The sequence below is a fragment of the Geotrypetes seraphini genome, chromosome 9 (assembly GCF_902459505.1).
Source record: "Geotrypetes seraphini chromosome 9, aGeoSer1.1, whole genome shotgun sequence".
Lineage (NCBI taxonomy): Eukaryota > Metazoa > Chordata > Amphibia > Gymnophiona > Dermophiidae > Geotrypetes > Geotrypetes seraphini.
The window spans coordinates 64763306-64781482 of record NC_047092.1 but is presented as its reverse complement, the minus strand read 5'-3'; the positions used below and the strand labels follow the sequence as shown (position 1 = coordinate 64781482).

At 40.4% G+C, this 18177-nt stretch overlaps 1 protein-coding gene across 7 annotated transcripts in view; it reads right to left on the bottom strand.

Annotated features, from left to right (window-relative positions):
- TMEM117 (transmembrane protein 117) overlaps positions 1 to 18177 on the bottom strand; it is a 649075-nt gene that overhangs the window by 296079 nt on the left and 334819 nt on the right. For all 7 annotated transcript variants that reach the window (XR_004540699.1, XM_033959428.1, XM_033959427.1 and 4 more), the window contains exon 6: positions 14291 to 14450. Coding sequence is in view for 6 of the 7 variants with exons in the window: in XM_033959428.1 (XP_033815319.1) it covers positions 14291 to 14450 (160 nt within the window). In the remaining variant the exon portion in view is untranslated. The remainder of the gene's footprint in view (positions 1 to 14290; positions 14451 to 18177) is intronic.

Below are 18177 nucleotides of genomic sequence, written 5' to 3'. Positions count from 1 at the left end.
AATGAAAGCAAGAGAATCATTTCAGAAGAAAAACCAGGCTAGTTCATATCTGACTTTCAATCAGTATTTACAGAAGCCATAAATGAAACTAAAAACCCAGCTTCTTAGAACTAGAGACAATTTCTTTCATAAGTCTCTGTACATGAACACATTGTACTGAAATTGATTTTGATTAGATGTGACCTCAGTGATCTGGTCTTGACTGTGCTCATCAAACAGATAGGAAACAGGTAGGGAAGAGCATGACAATAATTCCATTTATATCATTATATTGTTTCATAGTTATGTATATTGTTTTATTTCCCATATATATACGGTACACTCTCAGTTAACCAGCACCCAAGGAGATTGATAGATGCCAGATAAATGTAGTTTCTGGTTGATTGAGAGTTACTATTAAATAGGCCTAATACTATACTCCATACTATGCCATACCATAAACTGTTCCAGACAAACTACTGGACATGTAGTAGGCAATGCGTGGGTATACTCAGGTGTGCCCAAGCTTACACTTAAATTTCCACCAGAAATTGATTTTTATTTTTATTTAAAGTATTACATGTATTTCTTTGATTTCTTTTTTTGCTGGTTGCTTGAGTTAGTATAGTATAGAACATTAAGAATTGCTGCTGTTGGGTCAGACCAGTGGTCTATCATGCCCAGCAGTCCACTCACGCCGGTGGCCCTTGGTCAAAGACCCAGCGCCCTAACTGAGACTAGCCCTACCTGCGTACGTTCTGGTTCAGCAAGAACTTGTCTAACTTTGTCTTGAATTCCTGGAGGGTGTTTTCCCCTACGACAGACTCCGGAAGAGCATCCTAGTTTTCTACCACTCTCTGAGTGAAGAAGAACTTCCTTACATTCGTACGGAATCTATCCCCTTTCAATTTTAGAGAGTGCTTTCTCATTCTCCCTACCTTGGAGAGGGTGAACAACCTGTCCTTTATCTACTAAGTCTATTACCCTTCAGTATCTTGAATGTTTCAATCATGTTCCCTCTCAATCTCCTCTGCTCAAGGGAGAAGAGGCCAGTTTCTCTAATCTTTCACTGTACGGCAAGTCCTCAAGACCCTTAACCATTCTTAGTCGCTCTTAGTAGATTGATTCAGTTTTACTATATGTTATTTTCTTACAATTATCTTTATATAATAACTGTGGTGTCCACTGCATTCTAATGGGAACAATCGACTCAAGACTCCAAAAAAGTACAAAAGAATCCACTCATACACCTCTAAATAGAAGCAGGTCTTCACAGTGAGCTCAGCCGATTCAACTTTTTGCATAGAAGTACACTTATCTTAGGGGTCCTTTTACTAAGGTGTGCTAATCTATTTAGCATGTGCTAAATGCTAAAGCATCGATAGAATATTATGGGCGCCTTAGCATTTAGCATGCGCTAAATCGTTTAGCACATCTTAGTAAAAGGGCCCCTTAGTGATTAAATTCCAAGGACAGGCAACCTCCTGACATGATTGTATTTTGTCTTAACTGCATTCCTTTATTAAAAGGGAAAAGTGAATGAGAAACAGAATGGCAAAAGTATTGGTGCAGACCTGTACAACGAACAAAAAAAAAACCAAATCCAAAACTAATATGACACATTGTAAGGAGCCCTATAGAAGGATATGGAAGGCTGCACAAATTAGTTATGTATTCACTAAGAAATACCAAATTGTTTCCTAAAGCCAGACCTGGAATGAACACTATAACACGGACAGTCAGGAGAGTCAGAATGCTTTGGGTAACAGCTATTTATTGAGGTCTTTTCTATAATGAATGGATTTGATAATGAGGGTTGCAATTAGTGATTATTATATTGGGGTGGGTTCTATGGATGTGATGGTATAGTACAGGGGTAGGGAACTCCGGTCCTCGAGAGCCGTATTCCAGTCGGGTTTTCAGGATTTTCCCAATGAATACGCAAGAGATCTATGTGCATGCACTACTTTCAATGCATATTCATTGGGGAAATCCTGAAAACCCGACTGGATTGCGGCTCTCAAGGAGGATTTTGAGATTCCTGATCTACAAGTTAAAATCACCCCTCATACTGTTGCCACACAATAAAGGCTCTGGAGAAGGCCAAAATAGCCTTCTGCATATATGAGATAGTTTTGCTTTTCAGGATTTCCCCAATGAATATGCATTGAGATCTATTTGCATGCACTGCTTTCAATGCATATTCATTGGGAAATCCTGAAAACCCGACTGGTACCCCTGGTATAGTATAATAATAATTGTTGCACAATAAGATGTGATTAAGTTTGTATCTTGTTATAATGAGCTGTTTTTACAATTGTAAACCGCTATAGCACTTCGGTATTTAGTGATATATTAAAATCAAATCATGATGTCCACGCATATTTCATGTTGATTTCATTTTTAGCATTTTCTTTTTGCAATTGTCAATTTTTATGTTTAAACAATTTTATTGATGACAAAGAAACGCAGAAAGCAACACAACCAGTACAAGTCATCAAATGTTTTTACAAGATACAATTAGTACCAATAAAACAAATTCCAAATCCCCCAACTCACCCAAGAACTACCCCCCTCCTAGGTGGTATCCCATCCATCTCCCACCATATGCAATAGAACCAGAATCCTTTCCAGTTAACCAGAAACGCGTCATTTTAGAGTTCATTAAGTATTGCACTTCTGCCCCTGTGGTGTAGCTGCACTAGATAGTGTCCCCAGACTTTTCAAATAGAGTCACTTTTCCCTTCCATTTTCCCCCGGACATTGCAAGCCTCCCAGCTGGCTAATTGATACAATAAATTATGCCAGTGCCAATAGGTGGGCACAGTATTAGATGTCCAGGATTGCAATCAGGGCTCCTTCCAACTATTCCTTAAGCACCTGAAAAACTAGGCTTTTCACAAAAATGTAATGCTCTCCTCCCCCCTGTACTCAACCTCAAAAACCCATTATGTTATTCCTTCCTATATTAAGCTCTTGTAAACTGTGCTGAGCTCTATAATTATGGAGAGGATGTGGTATATAACCCTTAAGGTTTAGTTTAGTTTAGGTTAGCAAGATACATTTGCGCGCCATCAAGCTCATTTTTCCGATATAACAGAGTTTGAAAAGCAAAGACCCAAAAGCTCTCGGTACATCCCAAGACCAGCTGGGAATCTGTGCCCACTATAGGAGAATGGATGATCCTCCGCATAATCCCACAATACGTTTCCAATAGACACTGATACAAGGACACTGCCCATAATAATGTTCTAAAGCAGGGCTGCCCAAGTCTGGTCTTCGAGATCTACTGTCTAGGCCAGGTTTTTCAAGATATCCACAATGAATATGCATGAGAGAGATTTGCCTGCACTGCCTTCTTGGTATGCAAATCTCTCTCATGCATGTTCATTGTAGATATCCTGAAAACCTGGCCTGCCAGTAGATCTCGAGGACTGGACTTGGGCAGCCCTGCTCTAAAGTATTGCGAGCCCTCCCACATTTTACACAAAGATCAGAAGTTATTCCTCCACTATAATAGAGTTGACATTGGGTATAATAACCCCTCAAAAGCACCCAAAAAATAACATTCACGTAATCAAGCACATTTGATCAAGGCAAATTGACATGAAGGTCCCACTGTGACAATCAATTTTAATATACATTCAAAACAACCTGCATTTTGGCAAGCCTTTCTGAAAGTATTGTACTCAAAAATCACTTATCTCAAAACTAGTCAGAAGTCATTGATGTGATAAATTTTTATTAAGTTGTGCCTAAAATGACAGGCAATACAGCAAATAGAATGAGGCAGTACCATCTGATCTAACAGAAGCTAACTGTTGTCTTCACTTAATACATACTTTTCTGCAACCTGAAAACAAAAAACACATAGAAATTGTTTCCATAATCTGGCTTCTCTTTGCTATTCTTTGGCATAAAACAAACATTAACAGGAAGCCTTATAACAATCTTGTGAATGGTATCTTATCTGTGCCAGGATAATAATGTGTGTCTTATCTTGCTGGATAAAAATGTGGGTAATTAAAAGTGGGGTTCTACAGAACTTTTCAAACAAAGAGAAGACTGCATTTCTAACAAGCTGGAAAAATGGAAAGCAAGCAGGTAACAGATAAACAGGTTGATGTACTCAAGGGTGAAATGACTTTGCAAAATAGGCTTCATGTGGAAAAAATAGCAAGAAACAGAGAAAGAAAAAAACCTGTTTTGTCATTTTGTGCTATTTTCCACATGATGTCCATTTTAGTAAAGCCACTTTGCAACGTGCTTTGCAGAAAAAAAAAGCTTTGCATGTAGCTTATTTAAATTTTGCTTGAATGAGCTGCTGAAAAACAAAACCATCTCATATATGCAAAAGGCTATTTTGGCCATATCCAGAGCCTTTATCGTGTGGCAACAGTATGAGGGTGATTTTACCTTGTAGATCAGGGATCTCAAAATCCCTCCTTGAGAGCCGCAATCCAGTTGGGTTTTCAGGATTTCCCCAATGATATGCATTGAAAGTAGTGCAAGCACATAGATCTCATGCATATTCATTGGGGAAATCCTGAAAACTCGACTGGATTGCGGCCCTCAAGGAGGGACTTTGAGATCCCTGTTGTAGATGGTATGTGGCACCTATTCTGAAAAGAACATATGAGTTGTTTCAAGTTTATTAATAATGTGATATACCACCTTATCATTTATTTCAAGTTGGTTATACATTTTTAAGTAGGGTAAAAACAGATAATATAATTAAACATAACTTTAACAAAATAAACATACAAGATTAGATAAAACAATGACATACACGATTAGACAAATGGGTATGAGTGGAAAAAAGGGGAGAACTACAATGATTAAAGAAAAGTATGATATAAAGGTATAAACAAAAGAGAGGGATTAAAAACCAGTAAGCCCAATACGAGTGGACTTATAAAAGATTAAAAAAAATTAAAATCCTTAAAAGGTCATTTACACTTGAAAGGCATCTTTGAAAAAAATGTTTTAAGAAAAGATTTAAATTTCTCAAGATTGGTTATCTCTCTTAGAGCATTTGGTGCTGAATTCCAGAGGGTTGAGGCAACTACTGAAAAGATAGTGTTTCTTCTAGTGTTAATATGGTTCAAGGTTGGGATTGCTAATAAATTTTGCTCCGAGGAACGAAGAAAAACGCGATATAGCGTACGGTATCAAAAATTTATTAATGAATTCTGGCTGTCCAGTGTTTCTTGTTATAACAGTCAATAATAGAGTTTTATAGATGATACGGTGATGGATGGGTTAGATTAAAGGTCTATCCAGACCAGCTTCCTGTTTCTAAAAGTGGCCAATAAAGGCCATAAGAACCCGGCAGGAACCCAAAAATTAGCAAGATTTCATGCTCCTTTCTACATGGATAAGCAGTAGCTTTTTCCTAGGTCAACTATAACAATAGTTTATAGACTTCATCTATAGGAATTTATTTAAACCTTTTTTTTAAATAGAGCTACATTAACTGTTGTTTTTTTACCACATCCTGTTCAATATGTATGTAAGTGACATTTGCTGAAGGGTTAGAAGGGAAAAGTGTGCCTTTTTGCAGATGATACCAAGATTTGTAACAGAGTAGACACCGAAGAGGGAGTGGAAAATATGAAAAAGGATCTGCAAAAGTTTAGAGGAATGGTCTAATGCCTGGCAACTAAAATTCAATGCAAAGAAATGCAGAGTAATGCATTTGGGGATTATAATAGGAAGGAACCGTATATGCTTGGAGGAGAGAAGCTGATAGGCACGGACGGGGAGAGGGACCTTGGGGTGATTAGTGTCCGAAGATCTAAAGGCAAAAAACAGTGTGACAAGGCAGTGGCTGCTGCCAGAAGGATTCTGGGCTGTATAAAGAGAGGCATAGTCAGTAGAAGGAAGAGGTGTTGATGCCCCTGTACAGGTCATTGGTGAGGCCCCACTTGGAGCTATTGTTGTCAGTTTTAGAGACCGTATCTGGCGAAAGACGTAAGAAGACTTGAGGCGGTCCAGAGGAGGGCAAACGAAAATGATAGGAGGCTTGCGCCAGAAAGACGTATGAGGAGAGACTGGAAGCCCTGAATATGTATACCCTAGAGGAAAGGAGAGACAGGGGATTATGATTCAGACGTTCAAATACTTAAAGGGTATTAACGTAGAAACAAAATATTTTCCAGAGAAAGGAAAATGGTAAAACCAGAGGACATAATTTGAGGTTGAGGGGTGGTAGATCTCAGGGGCAATGTTAGGAAATTCTACTTTACGGAGAGGGTGGTGGATGCCTGGAATGCGCTCCCGAGAGAGGTGGTGGAGAGTAAAACTGTGACTGAGTTCAAAGAAGCGTGGGATGAACACAGAAGATTTAGAATCAGAAAATAATATTAAAGATTGAACTAGGCCAGTTACTGGGCAGACTTGTACGGTCTGTGTCTGTGTATGGCCGTTTGGAGGAGGATGGGCAGGGGAGGGCTTCAATGGCTGGGAGGGTGTAGATGGGCTGGAGTAAGTCTTAACAGAGATTTCGGCAGTTGGAACCCAAGCACAGTACTGGGTAAAGCTAAGAAGAAAAAATTAAAAAATTTAAATTGAATCAGGTTGGGCAGACTGGATGGACCATTCGGGTCTTTATCTGCCGTCATCTACTATGTTACTATGTTACATCTTTCAGCAATGCGCTCCAGAGCTTAACTACTTGTTGTGTGAAAAAACATTTTCTCCTACTTGTTTTAAATGTGCCAACTGTGTAGCAACATGGCATGTTCTCTAGTTTGCTTGTTCCACTCCACTCAGGATTTTATACACCTCTATCATATCTGCCCTTCAGCTATTTCTTCCCCAAGCTGAAGCGCTGTAACTTCTATAGGCTCTCCTTATATGAAATGAGTTCCATCCTCTTAGTCATTTGGGCCGACTACTGTACCCTGTTCTAATTTCACTACATCATTTCTGAGGCATGGAACCTGAATTGCAGACAATTCTCAAGATGTGGTCCTTACTGTGGAAAAACAGAAGAATTATATATATTTTTTTGTTTTATTGCGGGTTTTTCCTAATAATTCCTACAATTCTGTTTGTATTTTTTGGTTGCTGCTGCAACCCAAGCAGAACATTTCAACATATTTTCCATAAGTGATGATTCCTATGTTGGAACTTACTGCAGCATTGAGTAGTAATAATTTTGGGTTGCTAATTCCCATGCCCATCACTTGTCTACATTAAATTTAATATGCCATGTAGATGCCTGGTCTTCCAGTCTTCCCAAATCCTCCTGCAAAGTCTCACACTCCATGTGCATTTTCCCAGCTTTGAATAATTTTATGTCATTTGCACATTTGATTTCCTCACTTCTTTCCAGATCATTTCTAAACATGTTAAAAAGCACCAGTCTCTGTACCAGTCCCTGTGGTATGCCACCATTGACCTTCATTTTTTTTTTTTTTTTGAGAGAACTGGCTATTTAACCCTACTTTCTGTAGCTATGTGCCTTTCACTTTCAGTAGTTGTACTCACTCTGAGTGTCTGCCTCAGAAAGGGAATTTCTTGCTTCAATACAAAAATTTGATGATTTTAACACAACCTTGTTTTCCACATTCACTCTCTACATGTGATACATTAGTCATCCCGGACCCCTGAGGAAGGAGTGTTTCTCCCAAAACACAGACCGTGTTGGGTCTGTATTCCATGTATACGAGAGCCATTTTTTAAGGATTACAATTTTGTATGCTTTTTAAATAAAGATTTCTGCACATTGTACATTCCATTCTGCAGTTTCTTTCTTGTTTTTGATATGTGCAGATAGAGCATACAATTGAAAGTTTATTGTGACCAATGACAAGAAAGGTGTATGTGGAAAGTTTGTTCATAGAGCTATAACACCTAGGTCCGAATTCTCAATTTCAGAGTACAGTGTGTGTGTGTGAATTTTCCTTGGATACTATACTCCAATGGTCTCAAACTCAAACCCTTTGGCAGGGCCACATTTTGGATTTGCAGGTACTTGGAGGGCCTCAGAAAAAATAGTTTAATGTCTTATTAAAGAAATCAGTGTTTTATAAATTCTTTCTTTAGTCCAGTTTTCTTTACAATAGTACATCTTAGGAATTCAGATATCCACCATTAGATAGATTTCTTCATGATTTCCAAGTACTATTTCCCAACTATTTACTTATTTCAATTTATTTTATATAATATAATATAAATAATAGACTTAGCTATATTCAAAGTCCATTCCCCTTTCCCGACGGCGTTTCGCCTAACTTTCTCAAGGTCGGGGGAACTGGACATTACAGCTAAGCTTCTTCTTAGTATAACCAGCCATTCAAAGAAATGGCAATTTTGCATGAGGTAAAACTTTTCATAGTTTATAAATCTTTCCTTTTAGCTAAGTCTTAATAATAATATTTTAATTTATAGCTAAAGAGACATATGATCAAGAAACTGTTTTATTTTACTTCTGTGATTATGATCAACATACTGAGGGCCTCAAAATAGTACCTGGCAGGCCGCATGTGGCTCCCGGGCTTCAAGTTTGAGACCACTGCTATACTCTGAATAAGTGAATTGAAACAAGAATGTGGATATAGCCTGTAACGCCAGAAGTGGCATTAGGCGCAGTAAAGCACCTAGAAGGTGTGATTCACATAAAAAGGTAGGTGCCAGAAATGTAGGCCTGGATAACCCTGGCCTACATTTCCAGCGCCTACCTTTTCCAGAGGTGGTGCTGTTGCTTGATTAACAAATGATCAGTTGCCTGCTTTTAAGGCAGCCACTGACAATGGTGCTGGTTAGAAAATCCAGGCCAAAAGGCTAAGCACAGTGATCTCCAACCTTTTTCTTGTAAAGGGCCGCAGTGTGAATGCAAGAAAGATCTGAGGGCCACCAAAAGATTTCAAGCTTACACATTATTACTAGTATTACTGGGTATTAAACATTAAAAATGAATACTAATATTGATTCTTCCATACTTCAAGGATATATTTTAAAATTTCACTTCATTTTGGGTTGCCAGCAGTAGCAAATTCCATAAATCGACGCCCTAAGAAACAAACTTAGGAGATTGTTAGAAGTTAGTATATCAAGTGGGCAAGATTGAAATTAACGCATTCACAGGATTTTGAAGAGTAATTCAGCCAATGTAGAACTTCAGGGGCCGCATGCAGTCCTGGGGCTCCACATTGGAGTTCACTGGCCTTTGGGTTGATTGATGGGCTATGGAGGGTTTCAATGGCTGGGAGGGTGTGGATGGGCTGAAGTGAGCTTTGACGGAGACTTCAGCAGTTGGAGCCCAAGCACAATACCGGGTAGAGCTTATAATTCTGCCCAGAAATAGCTAAGAAGAATTTTTATTTTTTTTTTTAATTTAAATTGAATCAGGATGGGCAGACTGGATGGACATTTGGGTCTTTATCTGTCGTCATTTACTAAGTTACTATGTTAATCTAAGGGCTTTTATTTACTAACCTGCTGTTATCATGTGTAAATTCAAGTTATGTGCTTAATTAGTAAACCAATTCTGGCAAGAATACTATCAAATTCTACTGCCTGCTATTTAAAACCATAAACGATGACAGCCCAACCTACCTAGAACAACCGCCTCATCCAAACTACATCAACTAGACATAGGAAAACCCACACTCCATTCATTGCAGCCTCCTATCAAAAGAATTCAAACGGAAAAAACAATATAATGGCTCCTAGCCACACAAGCAGCAAAACTCGACAACCAATCTCCAATCTACTGATTATGATCCCAGACTACAAAACATTCTGAAAAGAAATAAAGACCCCTACTTTTCAAGAAAATTCCTACAAATGACTTAATACTGCTAGCAACTTCCCACTCCCCAATACCACTTCCCAACTCCCCAAAGCAACCTCTTCAACTCTTTATCTCCTCTAGAAATTACCAGATATCTTCTTCTTGTAATACGTTTTTTGTAATTCTTTTGTAATCCGTCTTGAACCGCAAGGCAATGGCGGAATAGAAATCTCTAATGTAATGTAAAATATTTCTATGTCACTCCTTATGTACACATTTGCCTCAGAAGAGGGTAAAGGAAAGGCAAAGTTTGAAAGTGTTGAGAGAATTTTCATTTTTAAAAAAAATTTCATATACTTGTATGACGAGTTACTACAAAATACTGTACTTTAGCTACTAGAGGGATAGCTCTTTTGTATAAGGTGAAGTATATGATTGTTTTTTATTGTGATCTGTTTAATTATAGCCAGAATATAAATAGGTAAATATATGAATAAATAAATATATTATATGAGGGCCATTTCATAAATAATGCACACTATTTTTTTTATTAATTTACATGTTTTATTTTTTTTTTTCAAGTATTTTTTTACAATCCTTCAATATAGTCTCCCTGCTTTGCAATGACTGAGTCCCTAACATCTGGGAAGCTTCATTATTCCCATCCAAGACACAGTTTTTGTTCAGTTGCCGAATGGCTCGGGCAACGATGGAAGAAAGCTCTTCCAGAGATGCAAAACGATGTCCACACATAGGTTGTTTCAACTTTTGGAAAAATGTCAAAGTCTGGTGGACTCATGTCTGGACTATAGGGAGCATGAGGTAACACCTCCCAGCCATATTCACGTAGTTTTTCAATGTGCGGGCGAGCATTGTCGTGAAGAATGAGTGGCCCAGTCAAGAGCAACTGAGGTTGGGGGTTTGTGCATTTTTTGCAAAATATTATCATAATACACTGCTGTGACAATTTTTCCACATGGAACTTTGTCTGTGATGATGATGCCTTCATGATCATAAGCAAAAATCATCATTTGTTTGACTTTTGATTGAGCTCGTCGAAATTTTTTTGGTCATGGGGAAGATGGAGAGTCCACTCATTGAATTGTGATTTCAGCTCCAGCTCAAAGTCCTCTGACCTACATTTCATCAATAGCAACAATGTGATTCAAGAATGCCTGATCTTCAACATCGAATATTTGTTTCAGCACAGTTGCATTGTCCTAGGCATCTCTGCTGCTGTTCAGCAGTCAAGAAGAGGGGGACCCATCGCGCATAAATTTTTTACCATTTTTAAATCATGTCAGAATTCGGTATACTGATGTCAGTGGAATCCCTGTGGTGTCAGAAAGTTCCTTGCATGTCGCACAATGATCTTGTTCAAGAGCATCAGTCACAAGTTTCACACATCGTTCATCGGTCGTTGATTTCGGCCTTCCTGGTCTTCATTAATCATCTATGCTCACATGACCACTCCGAAAACGAGTTGCCCACTGTTAACTCACCACAAACTTCACATAACGCATTGTGGATTTCTGTCGGGTTTTTGCCACATAGAGTTTCAATCTTAATGTACGACTTCTGATCGTCAATAGATACAGTAGCCAAGACACCTGCAGCCTCATTTCCACATTTATCACAGCCACACTACAGAGCTCCCAAGCACATGTCCTGCTGCTTCAAGCACTGAAGTGAAAGTGAAACAAGGTTTATTGAAATTGCATTCATTCACTGTTGCCAACTGTGACAAACGGACGTCCTTTCCCAAGGTTTGCCACAGGGAAATTAAGGAAAGTATATAAACCCCAGTACAGAAGGGCTGACCAGGTCAGTGCCCAGGACAATAAATTAGCTGACTACCTGGTGAGTGACAATGAAATGGAATAGAACAGGAGGCTTGGACTTACCTGAAGCAGTTCCAGAGCCAGGCAGGAAGAAGCTGCCTTGCTATTGTCCATAGCCTGTAAGGCAGAAAGCTCATAGGCAGTTTCCCCTCAGAGAAACGGCATGGGCTGAGGAAGGAATTTCCCTTCCCCCATCCAAAGCCAAGGGGGGAGTGGTTCTTCCCCTCAGCTTAAAGCCCAGGCTCGTTAGAGAGCAAGAGGGAGGAAGGAGTGGAGCAGAACGAGGCTTGGCAGTAGAGCAGAGGCAGGGACGGGGCTGAGCAGTTCCTCAGCACTGACTGGGATAATGACTGAGGAACAGGCTGGTAATTTGGACACTGAATTCCTTCCCCCAGAACCCATTGGTGTTGGAGGAAAGTGGGGCTATACAGGAAAGCTGGCCAGAGGAGATGGAGAGCTGAATATCCTGAAAAGGTCTGTGAACAGAGGTCTTGTTTAGGCTGTATTTTGCTGTTTGCTCTTTGAGCTAATGACTGTGGGAGTTACTAGGGAAATAATCCTGTACTGCAATTTCACATGCTGTTTTGCTGAAGTGTGGAAAGGATACAGTAATTCTCCTCTTCAGGTTATGTTCATAGCTGAACCAAACGCCAGGTTGTATGCTGGCTAGTTTTAAAGCCCCAGAATTTCCTGACTTCCATCACTCCGTGAAAGTGCCCAGCTGTAAAGAAATTGCCATAGCAACTAACTAATTCAATTAGTCTGCCTGCCTGTAGGAAAGAGTGAAATTAACCCTCTCTGAGGAAAAGCCTGCTCGGGACTAGGGAGAAAGTTCAACCCAGCTAGAGAGAGTGAATGCCCTGCAGGACAGGCACATACATATTCCTCAGTCACAAACAGGAATGCCTCTTCCTGTCAAAGCTACAGGAGAAAGTTATTTGTGTTAACTGTTTCACTGCCTAGCCTCATGGGCATATTCAAGACTGTATGTGTTTTACCAATATCAAGTCCAGAGCTGCTTGCTTGGTGACCAGGAATGAAATGAACTTTTTTCGGTTGTTTTGTATGATGATTCATGCTACCAGGAAAACCTGGAGCGGCACAGTAACTCCACGGCCGGTGGCCGAATAAAAGCTTATTGTTTTCACCAAGGCCATTCTGACAAAGTGTGATTTTTTTCCAAAACCCTTGGAGAATAAGCTTAGTTGGGCAATTGCCAGCGACTACCAACTTGAAAGGTGACCCTAATTCTAAAGGGACACGCCAGTACAAGCTTCATGTCACTACCCGACGGCCTCAGGGTGTTCGCAGAGAGCGTGGGTGTGACACAACCTGTGCATTATTTATGAAATGACCCTCGTAAATGTGAACCACTGCTTTGCTCCTAAACAGCACTCTTCTTAACTTTACTATACTTACCACCAAGGATGGAAATTTATTTCCCTACCCCCAGCTCAATGATGTTGATAAGAGTTGGGCACAGTCTCTCATTTCCTGCAGCAGCAGTTCATGGGTAGATGTTTCTCCAAACTCCCTTGCTACTCCATCTCCTCATTCATTCTCTGTGCTCCTTTGATCTTCTGAAACACAACCCATAGCAACACTGATCCCTCCACTATCTCCCTGTCTCTTCTGATTTCTTTCTGCCACCTGCTCCCTTCCTTGGACCCTGAGTTAGTGATACAATATTATCCTCAGTAAGTAGCAAACCGGAGGCCTAAGCCAGCATTCACGGTTCTCATTAGAAAGGATTAATAAGCCAGTGCCCAATGTCTAGGTTTCATTCCCATACTTAATGCAGTCTGAGGATATGCAGTATGTTACTGGAGCTCTTGAGATCCAATGGGGGCAGGCATACATCTGGGATATAATTGAAGGTTTCAATATGTATACTTTGGAGGGATGGATAGGGGAGATATGATAGAGACATTTAAATACATACATGGCATAAATATGCACGAGGCGAGTCTCTTTAAACTGAACGGAAACTCCAGAGTGAGAGAGCATGGAATGAAGTTAAGAGGTGATAGGCTCATGAGTAATCTAGGAGAATACATTTTTACAAAAAGGGTGGTAGTGGACACAAAGACTGAATTCATAGAAAGCGTGGAACAGATGCATGGGATTTCTTAGGGAGAGGAGGAGATAGTGGATGCTGTGAATGGCAGACTGGGTGGGCCATTTGGCCTTTAACTGCTGTCATGTTTCTATGTCTGTGTAAAGAAGGAAATCTGCCACCTGCCAGACTTTGCTGCCCAATGCGCACGCCTAATAAACCAGGGTGGAAGTACAAGCCCGCTGCTGCTGCCAAGCCTCTGCCAACCCACTCTGTCCTTGTTAAAATTTTAACAATTTTAAACTTGCTTGCATTGCATTCTCTCTATGAGGTTTCATTATTCTTAATATATATATATGTGTAGCTTTCAATTACTTAAATGACTTGGTTTCTTCTTTAGTGCAGTTTTTGGCAGAAAATAATATCCCATTTGGCAACTTATCAGATTCATAACGGGGAATAAAAGCAAAACAAGGCAGTAAATGGTCTCATAATGGAAGCACAACTGGCTCTTCACAAAGTCCCTAGAATTATATTATAAAATGTTATCATTAGCAGCGATGGGGCAGTGCAAATTGCTGTACTTTATCACAGCTTTTTTGCTCTGGTAGTGACAGGGAGGGAAGGCATGGCATGCTTAATCAAAATGAAAATAACATCAAGACAATGTACCTGCATGACAATAAGAAGGTCAAAGACCAAGATGAAGGAAGCCAAGAAAGCTCTCGAGACCTCATCACTTGGAAGAAATCCACGGTTCAACTTGTCCCAGCTAATCCAATCAGTAGTGATGACCAGCACAACCACAGAGGTCAGAGTGAACAGAACAGCCCTACAAGAAACCAAGGGATTTAATTTATTCTTAAAGAAAGCTAAAAAAAAAAAAACCCAAACACATTTGATATATTATTCTCTCTATCCTGTATAGGTAGCCAAGTGTTCTCAAAGCAGAACTATAAATTAAAGTAGGCAGTTTCATTCCAAAAAGGCAGTACCTTGGAGCTATTCCTTTATTTGCTGCATCAGGCAAACCAGAACAAGTTAGAAAACCCACACAATCTTTATAACTTTTATCCTTAATAGTCCTACTGTACTTAAAAATTCATACATATTTACTTTGATGTAGATTACGATTCCCTGCAATTGCCTCAGAAACAAATACAATACTGTAGACAATACGTCTTCGGAAACTTTTTCCCCAACTTCTAGTTCTTCTCTTCCCACTGAACCCTTCTTCTTTTGCTCTCCTCCTTAGTCATTTTTCTGATATTTGTGTATCAGAGCTACAACAAGAACATGACAAACTGCTCCAAAATTAAATATAGCGATACCTTTCATTAGAGCTCTGGTATCAATCTAGGCCCCAGGACACACTTAGCCTGTTAGGTTTTCAGGATATTCACACTGATTATGCATGAGAGAGATCTAATGCTCTGCTTCCATCATATGCTTATTTCTCTCATGCGTATTCATTATGGATATCCTCAAAATCAGAAAAGCTAGGTATGTCCTGAGGACTTGATCGAGAACCACTGAATTGCAGATATGTCGCTACTAGTAGAGATATATACTTCTGGTGGAGTTCTGCATGACTGCACAATACATAATTCCTCAGTTCTGCAGAATTTACCTTTTTCATGCATCTGACAGAAGGAAAGAGGTCTCAGGCAGTGGGAGCATGCTTTCCAGCCTGAGGGGAGCAGGCTGGGCTCCCATGGTCCTGCATCTCCATTCCTAAAGTGTGGCTTCAATGGATCCTGGCATCCACAGCGATTCCCACATGCCTACTGCTAACCCGGAAGCCTCTCTTCTGCCATGTCCTGTGGGTTAGTGGCAGGCAGAGTGTGGGAATTGTTGCTGCTGCCAGGACCCATTGAAGCCATGGAGAGTTGTGGGGAGGAAGGGGGAAGAAGGAAAGATAGATGCTACACAGGGTGGGGGGTGGGAATGGAGGGAGAAAAAAAACTGTTGGATATGGGGAGGAGTAAAGGAAGGGAGAAATGCAGCAAAGAGGTGGAGAGGGGTGAGAAAGGGAGAAATCTTACATTTAATGTGGAGGAGGGGAAGAGGGAAGGAGGAGAAATGTCAAACACAGGGGTGGAGGGGAGGGAGAGGGGGTTCATGGGAAGAAAAAGATACATATTGACAATGATGGTGGAGGGGAGGAAAGGAGAGATGCTTCATAGGGTGATGGAGATATTTGACCCGGAGCTAGAATGAAATCATTAACTTTTACAAAGCTACCAAATAGCAGCACACTGAGTGCAACAAAGCTCATTCAGTTTCCTTGGGCTTCTTCCAGTGGCCTAATAAGGGTTTTTTTTTGCCCCAGGTGTGGTCTTGGTAGGGGTAAAAAAAAACCTACCAAAAAAACCCCGTCCTCTAACCTCTCCCACTCCCCCACCCCCACAGCGGGTGTGTGTCCCTTCTCTTTCCTCATACCCCTTTAATTTTCTCTGCACGAGCAGCATTACGAACTTGCTGCCCACATTGGTATTGCCTCTCTCTGACGTCACTTCCAGGCCTCGCACCTAAGAAGTGACGTCAAAGGGACAGCCAACACAACGCGGGCAGGGAAAATGAAAAAGGTATAGGGGAAGAGAAGAGGGTGCACGCAGGGGGGTCAAGAAGGGGCAGAGGGGTGCGGAGAAGAGGGCAGGGGACGGGCACCACCACCCCGGGCACCACTCACCCTGACTACGCCACTGGCTTCTTTGCATTCAGTGCATGCTAATAGCACCACTTTGTAAAAGGCGCTCTGATTATAGAATGACATGGGGACCAATTTGTCCCTGTCCCTGTGGGGTCTATCTGCATTCCCATCTTGTCCCAAGTTCTGTCCCCCATCCCTACCCCATCCCTGAAAGCTCTGTCCTCATCTGTACAAGCCTTGAACACTTGTGATTTTAAAGTGTTCGAGGCTTGTGCAGATGAAGACAGAGCTTGCAGGGATGGGGAAGGGACAAAACTCATGGGGACAGGGCAGGAATGGAGACAGATCTGCGGGGTTGGAGACAAATTTGTCCCTGTGTCAATCTTTACTCTAAATATGAAAAACTTGAAGGTTCTTTGTCTTCTCTACTATAAATGAAAATACTGGATTATACTGAAATTCTGGATAATAATTAGCAAAAATAGTGTTTACATTTTTGTGCACAGAAGTTTGAATTATTTTTTTGCACAGAATTCTGCCAGGAGCAGATGGTTCTCTTTATTCCTGTACAAAGTCATCTAGGAGAATAAGTATTATATCTAAAAATGAATGGTGCTAGACAATATGTGGGTAATTTTATAAAGGTTTTTCCAGTATTGAATACTAATGTAACCTGATATCGATATGCCTAACATTTAGGCTCCGGCAGTTACACCAGCCAAAGAGCTGGTTTACATGTGGCAGGATTAGGAACCAACTTTTCAAAATTATTGGGGATGCCAAATATGCTCCTTCCCCTGGGCACCACCAGAAAAGAAATAGCTTTGCATTTTGTTGAACTTGACGGTATGGAGAGCTCACCTCAAACTGGGATGATACCACAAAAATCCAATGCACTGAGAAGCAGCAAACTCTTAGGCAAACAGCCACAGTATCCTGCAAAAACATACTTAGAACCTATAAACCAAGCTTGTCATGCTATTACAGAACTGAAAGGGCTCAAAGAGCAACCCTGTCTATTATGAAGAGGCAGCACTTTAATTTTTTTTCGGAATCATCATGCCACAATCTGACAGCACAGCATGATTTCAGACCTGTTATTAGTTTTTTCAGTCACATAAACTTTTAAAGTTATGACTAATGTTAGTTTATAGCGTTTTAGCATACACTTCTCCCTTCGTATTCGCGGTGATAGGGGAATAGCAAGACAGAGAATACAGAAAAACCATGAATAACTTTTCATATGTTACTCGTGGTTTTCTATTAAAATCCATAGCAAATATGGAGAAACCGCGAATAACAACAAAGATGAGATTTGCAATTTAAGTTGAAAACATTTATTGCAGCTTTTGAATAACACAGTGCTGTACATTAACCATGGGTGAACCAGTACTATATAGAGTACTGTACGGTAATTATCTCTTACTCAGTCAGTGTCTTCCTCCTCATCATCCAGTACATGCTTGACAGCTTTCACCGCTCTTTCAATAATATTGATGGCATCGGCAATAGTGAAGTTCTTCCACTTTTTCATGTTGTTATCCACTTTTGGGCCTTCGTCCATCGCATGCACAATCCTCCCCAATGAATACCTTGTGTAGTATGCCTTGAATGTCCTAATTACCCCCTGGTTGAGAGGCTGGGTGAGAGATGTGTTGGGGGGCATGTAAACAATCTCAACACCCTCAATGTAGAACTCATGTGGGTCTGGGCACTGTCCAATATCAACAGAACCTTGAATTCCATTCCTTTATTGGCCAAAACAGGCCCAAAACATTGATGAAACCACTGTAGGAACAGTGCTTTGGTTGTCCAAGCCTTCTTCTAGCTCATACAATAAACAGGCAACTGGAACTTATCTTTTTCCTTCAAGGCTTGGGGGTTCGCTGCTTCATAAATCAGTGTT